This window comes from Genypterus blacodes, unplaced genomic scaffold (genome assembly GCF_046128005.1).
Source record: "Genypterus blacodes isolate CSIRO-AG114 ecotype Tasmania unplaced genomic scaffold, CSIRO-AGI_Gbla_v1 ptg000051l_1, whole genome shotgun sequence".
NCBI lineage: Eukaryota > Metazoa > Chordata > Actinopteri > Ophidiiformes > Ophidiidae > Genypterus > Genypterus blacodes.
The window spans coordinates 760,711-779,678 of NW_027466863.1; the positions used below are offsets into that span (position 1 = coordinate 760,711).

General features: G+C 44.0%; 3 protein-coding genes across 5 annotated transcripts; all 3 read right to left on the reverse strand.

The window, feature by feature from the left end:
- Positions 1-3,036: 3,036 nt before the first annotated feature.
- LOC143000755 (bMERB domain-containing protein 1) lies at positions 3,037-6,647 on the reverse strand. Its single transcript, XM_076150182.1, has 6 exons — positions 6,584-6,647; positions 5,202-5,322; positions 4,287-4,360; positions 3,712-3,826; positions 3,370-3,440; positions 3,037-3,140 (listed from the first exon to the last, which is right to left on the reverse strand). The coding sequence occupies exons 1-6, from the start codon at positions 6,645-6,647 to the stop codon at positions 3,037-3,039; spliced, it is 549 nt and encodes a 182-aa protein (XP_076006297.1).
- A 329-nt stretch (positions 6,648-6,976) lies between these two features.
- On the reverse strand, positions 6,977-10,987 carry mfsd6l (major facilitator superfamily domain containing 6-like). Of its 2 annotated transcripts, none has more exons than XM_076150150.1 (2): positions 10,596-10,987; positions 6,977-10,046 (listed from the first exon to the last, which is right to left on the reverse strand). In XM_076150150.1, the coding sequence occupies exon 2, from the start codon at positions 9,998-10,000 to the stop codon at positions 8,225-8,227; it is 1,776 nt and encodes a 591-aa protein (XP_076006265.1). In that variant the 5' UTR covers positions 10,001-10,046; positions 10,596-10,987; the 3' UTR covers positions 6,977-8,224. The 2 variants fall into 2 exon arrangements, with proteins under 2 accessions (XP_076006265.1, XP_076006264.1); XM_076150149.1 differs by having other exon boundaries at positions 6,977-10,090.
- A 120-nt stretch (positions 10,988-11,107) lies between these two features.
- LOC143000731 (phosphoinositide 3-kinase regulatory subunit 5-like) lies at positions 11,108-17,917 on the reverse strand. Of its 2 annotated transcripts, XM_076150148.1 has the most exons (18): positions 17,857-17,917; positions 17,594-17,708; positions 16,787-16,887; positions 16,623-16,691; positions 16,194-16,332; positions 15,921-15,993; positions 15,576-15,753; positions 15,295-15,466; positions 14,774-14,842; positions 13,822-14,687; positions 13,592-13,717; positions 13,158-13,289; positions 12,732-12,825; positions 12,570-12,646; positions 12,389-12,482; positions 12,208-12,290; positions 11,967-12,085; positions 11,108-11,873 (listed from the first exon to the last, which is right to left on the reverse strand). In XM_076150148.1, the coding sequence occupies exons 2-18, from the start codon at positions 17,703-17,705 to the stop codon at positions 11,732-11,734; spliced, it is 2,646 nt and encodes an 881-aa protein (XP_076006263.1). In that variant the 5' UTR covers positions 17,706-17,708; positions 17,857-17,917; the 3' UTR covers positions 11,108-11,731. The 2 variants fall into 2 exon arrangements, with proteins under 2 accessions (XP_076006263.1, XP_076006262.1); XM_076150147.1 differs by having other exon boundaries at positions 17,594-17,908.
- Positions 17,918-18,968: the final 1,051 nt, after the last annotated feature.

The following is an 18,968-nucleotide window of genomic DNA, read 5'->3' on the forward strand; positions in this document are numbered from 1 at the left end:
TTTGCATGACATTTTCAGTTGTTCTATCATCTACATTATTTTCACAGCATCCCATTGTACAGATATTTCTGCTGTACAGTGTAGTCTTTATTATTTCTGTTTTATATATGCAGTCTGATCTACAGCACAACCTGAGAGTTCACTGATCCGTTGTGTCCTTGCAGTGCAGGTACGACAGGGAAACATATGAACCTGAGCTTGGGAATTTCCAAGAAATGGAAGCAAGAACTAATGTCTGTCTTTGAGTGTGTCCATAATGTGACTTGGTCTCACTGAGTCACTGCCCAGTAAGAAGCCCAGAGTACGATTGTTATCATCACTCCCCCGTGGGCCCCAGTGGACATGATGCAGTTGTACCCACCGTGCTCAACAGGTACCCCAGTGGTTGCTATGCTACTGCATGGAGGCAGAAATCATAGTGTTATTTTTATGTTTTTCTCTATAGTGAACTTCCTTTGCTTCCATCTAGCAGTGCTGCAGTTTGTGCGCTCGTCAGTCTCCTCTCAGCTCTGTCACCTCAATCCTGACGTGCCGCACAAGAGGAAATACAAATGCCGTCGGGTAATTGCCTGAAATGTCACAGACGCTGATTCATCGCTGTCAATCTGATAAACGTCAATGAGGGGCCACCAGAGGAACCAAAGTCATAGGGACCAAGCTGCTTCCACGCAACCAAAGCCAGGATAAGACTTTTAATTTGACTCTTTCTTCCCTCAATCCTGTTAGAGAACTCATTTTTCTAACATGTCAGACAACAAAGGCGCCCAGTGTGAAAGTTGCCAGTTCAATAAGTGATTAAGATCTAGATGTGAACGGGCTAAGATATCCTCTGCTTTGAATGGACGTCTGGCTGTTTCCTCCCCATGCCACCTGTCCCTCCCATCTCTCTCTCCACCCTTCACTCCACGCTTCTTCATGCCCACTGACAAAGATCCAGATCTCCCCTGAATTACATGGATCAAATGCCAGGGGGGGCAGAACATAAACATGCACAGATCTTTCTGCTGCTAGTCTTCTGGGTTGGGATCAGAGTCAGAACTGTATGAAAGAAAGCAAAAATATCAACTAAAAAGTCTATAATTGGTGAGGGATGTAGTTGGCTTTCCAGGGGCTGTTTAATGTTTCCACCAACGCCGCCTTCTTTCCACCACCAGCTTCCAATTAGAGTGGCTTCTTGTCTGTATTCACAGTATGTAGTCCACTGATTAGGCTCCTCAGCCTGCAAATTAAATACGGCGAAGAGCCTCGTTTGTCAGTGTGCACGACTTCGGCTTTTTTATCAGCTGTCATGAGAACGGTGCAACAGAAAGGACCTCTGCAGCAAACATAGTTCAGGAAATGAAAAGGAATATCTCCTCTGCATCTGACTCCTATTTTCATTTATGCCGGTGCAATTTCTGCAAAAAACAAATAGAATAAGATATTTGTAGTGTGTTTCAGGTGATGATTTGTGTGTGTGTGTGTGTGTGAATGTTGATGCAAAGGAAGACTACTAAGGTGAGTAGTGGAATTTGCAGCCAGATGGTTTTCTCTTCATATGGTGAACAGAAACAACAACCCCCCCCCCCAAGCTGCATCCTCATTTTCTGTTGTCATGGCAATTACACACACAGATGTGACAGGATGCCGTTTAGAATAAAGGTCAGGGATTTAAGTTCTGCCTCCTGCAGTGTGTATAATGACGATTTGAGATTTTGAGATGTGAAACACTGATTCAGGAGTCAAAAAGTGTTTGCAGAATTCAGAATGTGTTACAGTGGTGGTGATTCATTAGAATCTGGAAGAAAAGATGCATAAAGGGAAGTTTGCTGGAGGAGGCCTGATGATGAGGATGTTCACCACACCAGTGCAACAGAAATAAAGGCGTTAGTGGCAAACAGTTCTCCTCTACCAGCTGAGAGATGGTTGTTGAGCCACAGGTAGATGTGATGACTGGATCCACAAGTTAGAGCTGCAGTGATGATGAGGAAGATGAAGGTGAGTGTCTTGCTGTGGGAATTGAAGGAAGGCAGCTGTGCATTATAAGGAGTGGAACTGAATCCTCTCCGTTGTCATGGCAGTTACATGTTTATGGTGTCAGTTTGTCAGTTTGTCAGAGCTCAGGGAACTATGCTGTGTGTTAGGGAGTGTGTGTGTGTGTGTGTGTGTGAGTGTGCGGTTGTCAGAGGGCAAAAGAAGAGGAGGGAATGTTCTCAACTGCATCTGTTTATTTGTTACCAGTTTTGACTGGACCTGTTTTTTCAAACATTCAGCAGCGGTGGTTTTAGTTTGGTTTCTTTAACGGTTACAGAAATAAATCAAGAAACATATTATGCATATATCATACTAATTGTGTCTTTCTCTTTACAGCAGGATTACGTGACATATTATGCAATAATGTTGCAAAAATGAATTGAATTTAATGGACAAAATGGCTACAACCCACAATTTGACTTTACACGTGATTCTACAAAGCCTGAGGGCAGAAGAGAAAAGAGAGAGAGAGAGAGAGAGAGAGAGAGAGAGAGAGAGAGACTTTATTTGAACAGAACTCTCAAGATGATACAAACATAATAGAATTTAAAATAGTAGCCACAGTTGCCCATTTTTTATTTGTTTTATTATAATTCTGGGTTCCATTTGTCCAGCTGTGTGTAATACATCTCATATCTGACAAAATATCACACACGCACAGTTTTTATAAAAGGGGACACCACTGATTTCACATGTCAGAGTGAGTTTATCTGGTTCTCCACTTTGCTTTTCTTCAACACCCTGTAGGGTCTAGGGTACCTAATTCTGTTAGGTACAACAGAATTAGATGAATAAAATGAGTGGAGGCTCCCTTTAAAACACCTTCACTGCATATATTCTGCATAACAACAACAGCAGCATTTGTAACATCCAGCCAGTTACAACCACTGACACACTCTCATACATCACAAATAAATATATTACACACTCGATAATATCTAATTACCTTCACTGTAAGGGAGAGACCACCACAATTGCAAATGTAACTCCATATTGTATGAATCTAGCCACACACACACACATTTACATGATGGAGCAGGTGAAGCCGCAGCAGTCCTTCAGCAGCGTGAGTCCAGTTTTAGTGAGGAACGGGTTTGTGGTCTCCTCTGATTTGGAGGTCACAGCACCTTGATTGGAACATTGAGACATGAAACCTAATGTCATCCATCTTTACACCAATACCCAACACACACAAAATTACAAACTCAAATGCTTCATGTGTTGCTGACAACAGTGTCAGACTCTACAACTACTTCAATAGACAATAGTGGTGTCTTCAAATAAGCAAAGTTACAACAATAGATACTGTATATACTTACACTTTACTTCAATCTAGTTCAACTTTTATACACTCACCTTTTATATTCAATCTCTTGGTAAATTTGGATTGTAAGAACGCCGCCATTTCCCTGTCTTCCTCTCTCTCCCTTCAGAGCAGATGTTGTGATCAAAGTCATGTGGCAGTAACTTGGCACCATTATCAATCAATAACAATAATACTGTAATAATGTAAAGTCAGCTGACTGTACTTGTAACCTATTGTGTATTTTGCTTATGTTCACACATGCAGGATGAGACTTAAATGAATTAAATGCCTTTATAAAGAGTTTGTTAGTCCGTATAAGGGCTGAATGATCTCTTTAGAATGAGGAGGGAAATATCTTTGCTCTCTTTTCTGTCTGGATGCTGTGACTTCACCTCAGCCTCTCAAACTCCACGTCGTCCACCAGGAAGTCTCTGGTCTCCACCAGCTTGTGGATCTGCTGCAGTAACGTCCCCTCTCTCTCTCTGTCCTCCTTTGACTTTTCAATGTCTGTCGCACAAGAGTCACACAAAGTAAAGCTGATACATGTGAGCGCTTTGGTGCAGTTATAATATTTCTTTTGGAATCATGACTCTGCAGAGCAGTAAGTCCCCGGTTCAGAACGGTCACGAGCATAATGAATTGAAATGAATTGACATTTCTTGTGGAATTTCAAGCTAAAAGACTTCTGTAGAACCTCAGCGACAAAAGCGTTTGAGCTGCCATAGCAACCAGCTTCTATTTTAGAGCTGTAATCTGAATTTAATTAATAGAAGAATGTCTGAAATTTCTCATTTAGAGAACACAGAATGCAGTTCAGTGTGGAGCAGCTGAGATATTCCAAACCACTTGTGAAGTTAACAGCGTCCTAATGATGCTGTGGTGCTCATCATGGTAAACATACAGCCAACAAAAACATGTGGGCGCCATCCGGAGCAAGACCTTATTTAACGACGGCTTCATGATTTACCAGGAGTTGAGACGAGCGTCTGAAGCTCCGTCTTCAGTCTTGTGATATCTTTGCACAGCTGAATATCGTCCATCCTGTGAAGAGGAACAGGGACCAAATACATGCAGGTTTAGACAAAATGGAAACACTACATTGCCAATCTGTGTATGTGTTTCTGCGTGTGCGTGTGTGTGTGTGCATGTAAGTACTCCTGCTATTCCCCTTGATCGAGACATTAAGCTGTCGACCTTGAGTCTGTCCAAGTAATAATAAGAGAAAGCAAGCTAGTCCGATTGCTCTGCATCAATAGTAAGTTTTTTAAAGTAAGCATTGAATCTTTCCTTTTTCTCCATTCATCCTATTTGTCTCTTACAGGCTCAGTGTGAAACTGCATGCAACACAAAACATTGGAGGAGCGACATTATTGAATTCATTCTTCACTGCTGTTTGAATCCAATTTCATTCCATCCTCTGCCTCTGATGGAACATTTCAAAACATCACAGATCTCACATACACACATACAATATGCTTCATAGTGTGATGCTGCTATGGTAGTATGGGCAAGGAAGGATAATGACACTGGCAGGAGAATGAATACTGTTGTGTTCCAATTCCCCACACTTAAACTGGGACCCAGGACAGAAATCATTCAAAACAAGGATAAAAGAGAAGAAAACAGAGCGAAAGGTGTCCAAAGGTGAGGTAGTAATGATCTAATAATGTCATCACGGAGTTAATATATATCATTTGTCACACATTTTCTTCAATTATGACAAAATTACCCCAAAATAGGCCAGTTACTGCCCGTATCTATGGTGTTCACATCACAGAAACCTTTAAGTCCTACAATTGGTGTTGTTTGCACTGATTAAAGGCGTGTTTGATGTGTATAATATGTAAAATAAGTAGGAGTACTTTTAAAAAGCAGATCTTACATGTATCTCAGCTCTGATTCCCTCCTCACCAGGATGTCGCGTATCCGCTCGATTTTGAACAACTCGCCTTCGATGTCCTCGATTGTAATAGAGGAGTCGGCCATTGAGATGACATCATCATCTGCTGAAAGGGAGGATGTGACCAAAATGGGTTTTAGAGCAAACATTTAATCGGTCTGGAATATAGATCATAACAACAACAGTCGACCTTTCTATTCCTCCAAATAAAGACCAACATTTACCCATAAGCCTCAGCTGTCGCCCCCTAATCATCATGGCTGCTCAGTTCCTCTTTGATTTGCCACTGAAACGTGCATCCTGTGTCCTCACACACACCCACACACAGGTGATTACCTACTCAGGTTTGGTCTGTCTGACATAGATCAGGTCTAACCTGTGTGGGTTTGAACAGCCTTTAAAAAATGCTAAACTAGTAAGAAGATGATTAATTATGACAGATGTTTAATTAAGACAAAAATGACTTGTTAATTTGGCAAACATGGAACCTTGGGGCAGCTTTCGGGCAGCGCTCCCACTCTGCAAACTCCCACTCCTCACTAAGACCGATGAGTCACCCAGCAGAGCTCAGATAGGCTTTTGATTACGTCACCTGCCAATCACACACATGGATCACAACACAACTGACATGTAAACCAATGCCCCCTAACACTTGTGCGTGTGTGTGCGTGTACGTGTGTGTTTGCAGCAGCTCCAATGCAACCTGGGCAGCAAGTGAGCACTGACCAATTGACAGAGAGGAAACAGGAGCTCAGAGGAGCTTAAGGGGAGGAATTTGATGAAAGGCAGGAGCAGAAGAAGAAGCTTGATGCAACAAGACAAGACCTTATACCTTAGAAACAATCAATCACTGGCATCCAATCCTCACCTCCACACTGCCCATCATTGGTTCTTACATTTACATGATCTATACTGCTAAAACGAACATTTAATGAAAAAGATATTTTCACATTGGCATCTATCTATCTATCCATCCATCCATCCATCCATCCATCCATCTTTCAATCTATCCATCTATCTATAGAGTAACAGGCTGTAAATGTAAACATTAATCTAGAAATAACTTCAACTCCAGTGGCACAGATCTTATTTGTGGATTACATTTAGGACAAAGCGGCGCATTTAGGCTCAATTTTACGGAGAATATGTAAATTATGGGTAAAACGTTTAAAAAAAACAAAAAACCAATTAATAGTTTAGGTAACTTTATGCCTATCAGAAAGTTGTCTCTCTCTGCACTGCACACATCTATTCCTTTCTGTTATCAATCGCTTCATTTAGAATCATCAGGATCAGTAGTCAAACTTTGAAAGCATTCCGGTTAAATGTCGCGCAAAAATCACAACATTTGAGTTCAAACTCGCCTGATTTCTCCGCCGCTCCGTCCAAAGATCCGTACCGCTTACAGGATTTCATCTCTTTCTCCATGTCTTCACTTTATTTGAGGTTGAAAGTGTTGAAATAAACGCGTGTGTTTCGTGAGAGCAGATTAGTAAGCATCACCATCACACACAGCTGCTGAACCGAACTGATGAGCTCAGGATCCAGCCCCGAAGCGCCATCTAGCGGCCAACACAGAGAAAAACAGCCTGGAAGGGTCAAAACAAGCCTTCAAATAACCGATATAACGTAAATAAACCAGCTAATATCTGAATGTTTATGCCAGCAGAAAGTTTCAAACTAAAGACATCTGCCCATCTAATGTCTCGCTACACTCCCCCGCCAAATTATCCACAGGAGAACGTTGCCTTCAGTGTTCCATTATGGTCTTTTTATTTATTAATCACACTTGATTGAGTTCATCTGTTAACGACATATAAGGTGTGGCTTGATTTCATGCGTCAAGGTCCTTCAAGACCGCAACCAGATGTTCAGGGTGTTCACTCCAATCAGTCAATCATTCCCTCAGTGTGTGGATCCATACAGCCATTAAATCAAAGTTGTTGTTATCTCTCTCTTCTTTGGGGAAAATTTACCAAATTCCTCTCATCAGGGTGAAAAGTTCCAGTTAAAGATATTCAGGGAATTGATGTGTTGCAAAGTCACCAGGGTGTTAAATTAAAAAGATTTAAATAATAGATATTTACAGTTTTAAGATCTGTAAACAAATTAAAAACATCACAGATCAACCTTCACACTTCCACTCATAAATGAACATTGCATCAATATTAATTTAATATCACTGCACTTATGTGAACGTTATGTACTTCATTATCTTCAAGCGCTTTAGGTTAGACAATCATTTTCAAACACAGATGCACTCTGATGCTTTGCAAATACAGCTGCAACACACACACACACACACACACACACACACACACACACACACACACACACACACACACACACACACACACACACACACACACACACACACACACACACACACACACACACACACACACACACACCTCGTGCAAACATTTGAGCAGCTCAGCCACAAGTTGTTTTTTTAGTGCCCAAACCCTGTTGTCAATGTTACAGTCAGTTGGAGCGGCAGTGCTCAGTCCAGAGGAACCAACAGGATAACAAGGAGCTCTGCCTCACCTTCTGCACACAAAGGCTTTCTATCGTCTGTCCGCGATGTGCAAGTTGTTTTCTGCTGCTCAGCCTGAATCCTGCTACCTCGTTTGCTGCGTATGCAAATAGAGTCAATTTCTTAAGACAGGGACGGCTCAAGAGTCCAATCATCAAACCCGTCACGACCCTGACACCTCTGAGTCCCAGCACACATTCAGAGAGAAGAGGAGAAGAGGAGGAGAGAACGATAATTCATTTAGACGGAAATAGTTGCAGAAACTAAAACGTTCAAGCATATAAACGATCCTGCTGTGGGCTGAGTCACATGATGAAAAGTGATGTGTGTGTGTGTATGGAGCTGAGTGATTGAGTGAGTGAGTGAGTGAGTGAGTGAGTGAGTGAGTGAGTGAGTAAGTGACACCAAATGAATTCATTACATATTCCCTAAACAATACTTGATTGTATCCTTTCACATTCTTATTGTTTCAGTGGTTCATCCTCTGTCCATAGTTGTTGTTGCTTCTGTCATCCTTCATCGCTTTAGCCAGCCAGTCTCTCTCCTGCTCAGAATCAGAGTCACTGGCCTCGCTGGCCTCAGCTGCCAACAGGCGAGAGTAGTTAATCCTCCTCTGGCGGGGGGCCTTCCACTGCAGCAGAGGGAGGCACACACACCACACCATGAGACCCAGAGCCACTCCTCTGAACAGCCAGTCCAGTCCAAACTGCTGCACCGCAAACCCCCCGCCGAAGCTCCCCAGGCTCCTCCCGAGCTCCAGAGAGAGAGCGCTGTAGATCCTCCTCACGCTCTTCTCAGCTCCTGGCGTGGCCACGTCCTCACAATGCACCTTCACCGCCCACCAGAGGGCTCCACTGCTGAAGCAGCTCAACAGCTGCACAGGCACAACAGCCCAGGCTCCCCAAAGGAAAGAGTAATAGAAGCACTGCACCCCAAACACAGCAGCACCCACTGTGAGCACCCTGCCAGGGCTGAGGACTTTGGATACTCGGCCAGCAAACAGAGGGAAGGCCGTCTGTGAGAGCAGTCCGACAGCTACAGACAATCCCATGTGGAGCTCACTGCTCCCGTGATCCTGCATCTGCCAAAGCAGGAAGTTATCCACCGCAGAGACCGCTGTTCCAACGAGGAAGACGGTGACGGCACACAGCAGGGCCCTGGGGTGATGACGCACCAGCTGGGCGGCCTTGAGGAGCCCGTTGGCCTTGTCCGGCTTCTTGTTGAGGTAGAGAGGCAGGTAAGAGGCCACAGGCAGGGTCAGCAACGCGAGGGCGGCGTAGCAGTAGAAATGCACGGCGCTCCTGTGGGTGCCGCCCATAATGACGCAGCTTAGTTGGCTCACCAGCAAACCGGCTCCTCCCACGCCGCACCCCGCCCCGACCAATCCCCACACCCCCGCGCTGGCATGGCGGTCCGAGGCGTCCACGGAATCCAGATATTCGTAGAGGCCGTCGTCTGCTGTCCACTCCAGAGGGGCGGACACAAACTCCCATATCGACACGAAGATGAGTATGAGGAAGAATAGCTGGTGTTGCACGTTCATCTCCTTCAGGTTGCCCAGGAAGTCCTGGCCTGACTCCTCGTCCTCTTGCAGGTCTTCTGGCCCTGATCTGATCCAGGACCTCTTTAGTCTCCCTGCAGTGGGCTGATGGGTGGTATGATTTTTAACATGTATGTCGGTCTTTGCCATCACATTCACCATCACAGATGTATTCAACTGTGACAGCTGAGGGGATGGAGATGTGACATTTGTTGAGTGGTTGCTTGCTAAGACAGCGGCAGACTCGGTGTAGGTGATCCTCGCCCCGGACACAGCAGCTGTATGGACAGTAGGACCAGGCGTAGTGGACGACACCGTAGGTCCACCCGTACTGTGCGGGTAACCGACCGGACTTTGAGTTGGACTCAGATAAGACATGTTACAGCTGCTCTGTATGTGATCTTTCGCAGGTGGGAATAGAACCAGAATCAGAGCGATCGCTGCCGAACAAACAAGAGAGGCATTTATCAGCACTCGTCTCTTATTGTAGTGCTTGGACAGCAGGCTGGACACGGGACTCCACACCGGCACGATGAGGTGCTTGGTCCCCATGATGACGCCGGTCATCGCAGGAGTCAAGCCCAGCTGTCTGAAGTACAGCGTGAGGAAGGGGAGGACGCAGCCTTTGGCACAGCAGCTCAGGAAGTTAAAAGTGCTGGCCAGAGCGATGGAGCTCCTGATGTTGACCTGCTCGTTCCTCTTCATGGCGTCCAGTGTGGGCAGCTCGACAAAACGGTTTCACATGAAGTTACTGGTATGGGATATCAACAGAAAGACAGACAGGGGATAGAGACACTGAGACACGCAGACAGACAGACACACAGACAGAGAGAGAGGGACATAATTGAGTAATAACAACAAGGATAGACAGCTTGACAACAAAGTAATACATTCTTTATTTACTTTTATGCTCTTTCACTATCACTACAAAAAAGAGTTTACACTTTGACAGATTTGCAGGATTGTTGCAAAACTTGTTTATACCTCGTAATATTTCAACGGAATAGAAGTTATTTGTCAAAGTCTCTGTCTTTAACTTATTTATTGGTATAAATTAAAGAAGTAAACGTTCTGGACGGCGCTTGCATCACATTTAACTCATCTAACTTTACAATGATCATCATAATTTACAATCCTATACGGATATTTCTGCTCCTAAGTATCATTTATTAAGTCCGTGTAAATAAATGACCGTCCCATTCACCAACATCTGTTAGGTTTGCTTGCAGCTTCTGGTGTGTTAGTCCACGTCACATAAAGTTGCTTAGATAAGTTAAAAAACGTGAAGTTAAACATTTACCTCGTTATTCTTGCAGCACAAAAACCTTTAGATTCATTTCCCGGCAGGAATCATCCGCATTTACATCCGCGTTCGGGCCGCTTGTTTGTCGAGTACACCTGTCACCGTCACTGCGCCGCTACACCTGGAACAGCCTTTATGTGCGTACAGCGCCCCCACTGGACTGGATGCCTACTACATGTACAACCATCATCATCATAAACCAGCAGTATAATAATCATACGGGGACTTTTGACCTTAAATAATAAACAACAACAACAACAACAACAATGACATTATGCAATATATATTTTCTTAAATAGTACCAATCAATACATGTCTTTAAACAAACAAATATGTATAATATTACATATTTTTTAAAGATTTAGCTTTAATTGTCATTGATCGGTTCCATGTTCCACAAATTCTCTTAAAGTGGAATTCTATAAAAAAAAGAAAAGAAAAGAAAATAAAATAAAATAAAATAAAAAAATAAAATAAAATAAAGTACACACCCGACCTTCATCCAAAGATTAAATTCAAAACATTTTTTAAGATGGGCTCAACAACAACAACAACAACAACAACAACAACAACATAGTAGAAAAGAACAGAATGTTAATCCACTTAACTGATGGTGAGCCTAGGTGGTGCTGCTACAGAGCATATGAAGTATAAAATAATTGCACCTTCACACAATCATTCTTGCACACTGAAGAAGACACAATGCAAAGTACATTTGTTTTGGAAATGCTTATAAATGATCCCTTCACCCGAATAAATAGCTTATTTATTAGACATCCTGTATAAAGGCAAATACCCAATCATGGATGAAACCACATCAATGCGTACACAGTGTAGCCATCAAGCAAGCAGTTTTGTGTTGTTTCCATAGTGACAGCACGTAATTGTTGAGTGACTCACTCATCTTCGTGCAGTGACCATTTATTAATTTTTAAATGATGAAATCAAGCAAGAAGACATTTTCTTTTTATTCTTCCACAACATTTTCTGTGAGGATCGGAGTACCTGAAGCACCACAGAGCTTTTGCATCTCTCCCTCCTCTACTCATTACGAGCTGGACTGAGAAACACTGCTCTCAAAACCCAGCGTAGTACAGTTTGGGTTCAGTGCCGTAGTAGAAAGTGCGTCAGAGTTATGAGGGAGAGAATGAGGTGATGGGGAGGCAGAGTAGAGCGCGGTAAGAAGGGTGCAGAGGCTGGATCTGGCCCGGTAACGGTTTGTAGGACCTCCAGTCTGAACCGCTTCCCGGTTTACAGCACAGAGACACCTCACATCTGCAAACAAGGCACAGCATGTATGCATGTAATGTGGCTTTCTAGAGAGAAGTTTACATTCAATCCCATCTTAAAAGAGCGACTCTGCTGTACCTGGTGACACTCTGGATGATCTTCTTCTCATCCTGATCCAGACACACAGCAAAGGTCGTCCCATCACCTATAGTGCCTATACAGACTGTGTCAACCTTCACCTCTGATACTGAAATGTGCTGCCGGAGGGAAAATGGAGCGGAAAGCGGAATAATATTTTATTAAATCATATTTAATATTAATAGGAGTAAGTGCAGGAGATTTTGCTTTGAGAGAGCAGATGCTCATTCTCCAGCCTCACCTGGTTGTAGCACTTTTTAGACTTAGAGGACTGTCTCTTTAGAACCTCTGCCATCATCAGCTTCAAAACCTCTGTTGTTGAATCTAAGACAGACACGATGAAATCATCCACGAGTCAAAGAGAATCGACACTTCCATACACTAAGAAGAATACATGAAATCATTCTTTGAGAGCCACACACCTGGCTGGTCGGGTATCCTGCAGGCTTTGTAAAGGTTTACTGACGTGCAGACCATCTCTGCCTGGCTCCACTGGCTCCTCCCACTCACAGCGACCTGATGACGCAAGGTTAAAAACAGCCCAGGTGTAAAATACATGCAGTGTTATCGCGTTGCATGAAATGTGCAGTACAGGAACAACACCTTGTTGTAGGCAACACTTAGTGTCAGAGGGACCGCCTCCCGCTCCCCATCAATGCCAAACCTTTTACTGGCAGCACCTAGAAGAACAGTTCAATACATATGAGATTGATGTGTGTGGGTGTGTGTGTGTGTGCTGCTCTTATCTGTCAGAGTGTGACTCACCCATGGCCTTCACAGCTCTCGTTCCAGCAGTGTGTCCGAGCTCCAGGGAATGAATAAACACTTCCCGTCTCCTTTCTCCTCCAACCAGGGTCATCTGTGTTAAAGAGACATGATAATAATGATTCACCATGTCTGTGTGAGTGAGTGCATGCGTGCGTGCGTGCGTGCGTGCGTGCGTGCGTGCGTGCGTGCGTGCGTGCGTGCGTGCGTGCGTGCGTGAGTGAGTATGTGTGTGTGTGTGTGTGTGTGTGTGTGTGTGTGTGTGTGTGTGTGTGCGCGTGTGTGTGTTTTAGTGAGTGTGTGAGTGAGTGAGTGAGTGTGTTTGAGTGAGTGAGTGAGAATGCATGTGTGCGTGTGTCTGAGCGAGTGAGCGAGTGAGTTAGTGAGTGAGTGAGTGAGTCTGTGAGTGAGTGAGTGACCTCTGACCTCAGCCTGGTACAGCTGGACCAGAACAGGCTGGTTAGCATGTCTGCAATAGTAGAGCACCAGGTCAGCCAGTAGGGGGAGACGCTCTGTGCTGCCTTTGCTGTCTGAGTCACCGTCCTCCTTACAAGCGTTCTGAAAAAGACAATGATGAAACCATATAATCATCAAATACAAATGTTTCCAAAGGAAGCTTGTTAATGTACATACAGTTACATGAAGCCACAACAAGCAGCAGCCTTTTAAATATGTGTGATCTACTATGCATGTGACACCTCCACCCACTTGTGACTTGTGCCCTCGATTGCTTACTTCCTCCTTTAACTTCTCTCATTTGCAGTATGTTATATATTATCAAATAATATTTCATAGTCTCAGTCACGTTATTGTGCTATCTTTGATATGAAGTCAGTCAGTGTGTGAGGTGGATGAGGTACCTGACAGAGAACATCAGAGGAAAGGCTGAGCAGACTGAGCACATTCCGCTCGTACCAGGGATCAACCACACCCACCATCTGAGCCACAGCAGCCGTGTTGTCCTCCACCGTTATGCCATCAGCCTCCTGTCAGAAGGACAAAGAAGAAAGATGTCAGGCAACCATGATTACAGTGCAATTGAAATATTTCAGTTTAAATCCAGTTGCCATTGGTGAAAGATGTTGTTTACCTCATAGGCTGTCGCTTTCGATGAACTTCCTGTCTGCCCCTCTGTCAGGGTGTTTCCTCCTCCTGGACTTCCTGTAAGTCTCCTTTTGAAGGGGACAAAGTAGAACTGCAGTTTGCACGTTTTGGTGAGCCGAGGACATTTGCTCTCTTTCTGCTGCAGGTCACTGTAAGCTCTGGCCAGCCTGCCCGCCTCTTTATCTCCTCCAAACACCACCACTCTGACCAGAGTAACCGCCTCCGCCACATCGCCCTCACTGCAGCTCAGGATGGGCCTCCGGCGGACGCACATGTGCTTCTGGGGGGAACATGGATCCACGGTTATTAGAACAGGGTACGAGCTGGACGTATGCGGCGGTCCAACCTGTCTATGCAGGGTCTTAGAGCGATTAAACCGCGCCCCAGGCCTCGGGACATCTTTGCAGAGATCATCACGGTACTCCATGCTCTGAACACGACGACACAAGGACGAGCTGCTGGGAGACTTGAACAGCAAGGAGAAGCGCTCCACCCCTAGGAGTGACTTGGACTTCTTCTTGGGTTTCTTCCTCAGCTTTGGTTGGCTGTCTTGTCCTTCCACTGTGTCCTTGTGTATTAAGTACTCGCTGAAGTCACTCTCCACACCCGAGGAACAAGACTGTGTTAACGACGGGACAGACCGGCTGGAGGACAGGGATTGACTGGAGAAGACGGAGTCCCTGGAGGATGAGGAGGCGGAGGAGAAGCGGTGGTCCTCTTTTAGTCCCTCAGCCTCTCCTTCCTCGTCCAGGTTGATCTCAGAATTATCGTCCTCGTTCATTTCTGGTTTGAGGAAACAGCCTGGAGGCGAATCCTGGTCGAAGTCACATGCAATAATGTCACTCAGGATATCTGTGGATGAATTTAAAGAGATAAATTAGATGGTGTGATGAGATATAACATAAAAGAAAAAGTAACGTGTTTAGGGATGTGATTACCAAAGCTGTCGTTTTCCCAGGAGCAGACGTGACATTTTGGAAATGGAAGCATGATCGTCTCAACAGCCCCTGATAAGAGGAAATAACACTGACATAAATTAGATCATTATCTTATATCGCCCATTTAGAAGGGGAAGTATCATATGCACGCATTGTAACAGTGATGTAATGAACAGGAGGGTATTAAAGGCTCTTAAAACAGAACTCCACTCATATTTACAGTATTCTCACACCACTAACGTCCTCCAGTATGTACATATTCTATACTGCATATATATATACATAATCTTAGCGTGTCTTACTGCAATTAAATTCACAAGATTTTGATTTGCAAGCAGTTGTTATGGAGACAGCTTCAATTAGATCTTTTTACATGGCATCATTGTTATGTTGCTCTCATTAATAACATCATATAAGAACCTGGAATTTGGGGGATATGAATTCATCACCTAATACCCAAACATCTGAATTGTCTCCATGCAGTCAGTGGACTTGAGGTTGAACTGTATTGTCTCTCTCACCAGCTCCTGAGCAGCCATCCCCCTGATCAGTGACTGCCAGGCTCTCTGCCAGGCTCTCCATGCTGTCTATTAAATCTCCCCTGGCAGTGCTGAGATCAGCTGTGGACGCTGCTGCTTCCATGTTGTCAGTTACTGCTGCCAGGAGCTGCTCCAACTCCTCAGGCTGTTTACTCTGGAGGAACAAAAGAAAGTCGACATCTAATATCATCATTTTAATTGAAACCATGTTTTTTTTTAACTGGCTTAAGTAAAAAAAAAAAAATGTTATTAGTCGACTATACCTGCAGGATGGAGCGAAGAGTCTGCAGGCTGTGTTTGGCACCCAGAGCAGCCTGAAAGCCGTGCAGGATCAGACTGATCGTCGTGTCTCTGTGGGAGCGCTGGTTGCTGATCAACTGCTCGGAGACATACTGGATCTCTGGAGGGACGTCATCATCTGGACCTACTAGGAACACCGTCCTTCAACAGACATCCAGTCATACATATGTAGGATGACAACGATGTGAGGATGAATGAATGAATTTAGACCAATTTTGTATGAAACTGTAAAATATAAATGTGTAAATGTGTGATGCTTTTGCTGGTTTGATGCTTTTAATCATTAAAAATGATTATAATGAACTTACATGGTTTTAGAGCTGTGAATCTCAGGGTTAGTAGAACCCTGCTCTGTCCTCACCAGTCTCTGAAATGAAATACCTGGAAGACAAAGTTGAGGAAACATTAGGAAGAATACTCAGGTAAACAGCGCCCTCAAGTGGTATCAGTAATGACAACAAGCAATTTCCTTCACATTTCAGTCTGCAAAGGAAGCAGTTAGGATGCAATGGGGTGTTAAATATCCTACAAAGACCTCAGGCTGACTGGAGCACCATGTTCAACAAGAGATTCTGCATTACCAGGTGCTCTGAGTTCCTGCTGGATGATGTTCAGGAGGTGTTTGCTGGCAGAACAACAAGGTTCAGGCCAGGACAGGAAACTGTGGAACAACAGGTAAGCCTGCCGCAGCACGTCACAGTCTGAGGGCACGAAGGGAGTCTGGAGAGGAGAGGAGAGGACAGGAGAATAGAGGAGAGGAGAGGAGAGGAGAGGAGAGGAGAGGAGAGTCAAACCAACCAACCAACCAACCAAGCTGAAAGTAACCGCTGCACAACATAAGTCTCTAGCCTTAATATAACAATGTCCTCAAATGGGTTCTCAGTTTTGTTCCTACCCATTGTGATTGCTGTGTTCAGTGCTGCCTAAACAAATCACACACACACACCCTAAACCACACCAGCGTGAGAGTAACAAAGGCTTGTTCCTCTAATAAGACATTACACACTCACGTTCAAGAGAGTTGAAGAAAGCAGCAGCGTCAGAGGCACAACTAGTTCATACTGACACTGCAGCAAAACCTGTCAAAACAGGAAACATCACATTCACATTAGCAGCCTTCATATCACTCTGAATTATAAACGATACTACATTTTTTTTACAATCTGATCTCTACCTCATTTGTTTTCCTGAGTATTTGTTGTAGAAGCATGAGGAAGTTGCGTGGATCTCTCTTCACCAGTTCCTCCAAACACCAGCGGTTTATGCAGCGACCAGCTAGATAGACAGACGCAACAAACAGTCAACGCTCATTTCTCCTTTTAGGTTTCATTCTGAAGACAGGAAGAAAAATGTGATGTTTCAAAGATATAAACATTACAAATATCCAATAATTCCGAAGAAGGGAATGGAAGCAAAACGGATACAGAATAAAGCTTACTTAAGTGTTTCATAGGTAAAAGTTTTTAAATACACAATCAACACGATAACCTCCATCAACTTCTATGCCCTTCATTAACACTTTCAGTTCCTATTTGTCATAAGACACAATTGATGACACAGACGCATCGCAAATGGTAACATAATTGAGACGACTTTGAATGAACAAAACAACATAACATTCATATAGAGCTTCTATCACAGCTGATCATTGGCTTGAGTTCAGAGTCTCATCCATCAGGTTATCTGGTGCTTTGAAGCAGAGGGTGAACAACTAAAACAGATAGAAACTGAAAATCTATTGTCACATGTCTCTCCAAAGTGAAGTTCTTTTATAATTTTCATTCCCAAACCTGATCAAACCCCTGATATGATCCAACTGATCCTGACTTCTTCTCTGAATGTTCCAAGCAAGTGAGGTCCCAGCTTGAACTATCCAAAGTTCACATTCAGAGCTTCAATTTTGAATAGTGTTACCATTACAACCCCGGCATACAGATGATTTAGTTCCAGTAGGATATCTTCTCTTATTGTTTGAACATACCGTTCCAGAGCTTCTTGTCAGGAGAGTCCAGACCCAGATTACAGAGGCATTGCTCAAGGGCGTGCTGGATCCGATCCTCTGTGCAGGTGCTCTGCTCCGTCTTCTGCATCATCGTCTGTGGAGGCATCACAACATCCTCATAATGTACAGAAATTGTAGCGAGCAATACACTGTGATACTATCTGTGAAGTTCCTCCTGACGCTGCTCTTCAAATCATTATCAGTTGTTCCTTTCCTTTCAGAAACAATAAAATAGAACACACAATTAAAGCCTCACTCAGAGATGCAAACACAAATGTCCACAGTCGGAGTGCCGAGGGAGTAAATGCAGTCTGCTACTTCCTGTTTAAACAGTGAGTCACTGAGTGTACAGACCGGACATGAGTTGGTTAACAAGAGCCACAACTTCCACTTTTTCATTCTTAAAATCCTGACACGGAGGATTTGATCTGAGTCAGACCTGGGATGGGATGGAAAGTCTGCATGTAACATCTCCAACCTGATCTTTAGGTGAGGCCAATCTCTGTAAAGGCAACAACAAAGTCATGGACAAAAGTCTCTGTCGGCATTTTTCAATAAACAATAATGAACAAAAGAGGGACTTATAGTTTCAGCTACATGACAACAAAGCTTTGCCCGAAAGTTGGGCAACCACATGCCTACCTTTTGTTCCACACTATACTGAGATTAATTCCAAGAGATTATGCATAACACAGCTCATAAAACTGCACATAAAACTCCCTCTGGATGACAATGTGCAGTAACAAACGCTTCCCCCGGGACTCTGTGATATATTTGGCCTCCGGGATTTGTTTCGTGTACGTACGGAAGCTGTAATTGTGTTCAGCTGCGGCCGCCAGGCAGATGTGCCAGCGAGGCCGCCGGTGAATAATGTGTTTTGTGACACAACTGGGAAACTGGGGGGTCACCTGTGCTTCGACAAAACAGGAAGAGGACTTCCCGGAAACACAAAACGCAACATAAATTAGAAGGCATAGTTATTTCTTCATTTAGAGAAAAGAATGATGATGATGATCTTCCTCTTCTTTTCCCCTCTGGTGGTGATTTTATGCTGTGTCCTTTAATGTCTCATATTAATGCTGCAACTGAAACACAGCGGTGAGGAAATAATACAGGGACCATATCCTCCTCCTCCTCCTCCTCCTCTGTTGGTGCTTTACAAAAAATATCCAAAGAACATGTGCAGCAAAACAGGAACTGAAGGAGCTCTATATTGAGGTGGACATGATGTGGTCTGGGGTGACAAACCTTATCTGACAGAGGACAGCAAGGCTCTGTTTCCCTAAATCAGCTTTAAATTTTGAGTTCCACTTGCAACTTCATACCTCAAATCCAACCCATTTCAGAGTGAGAC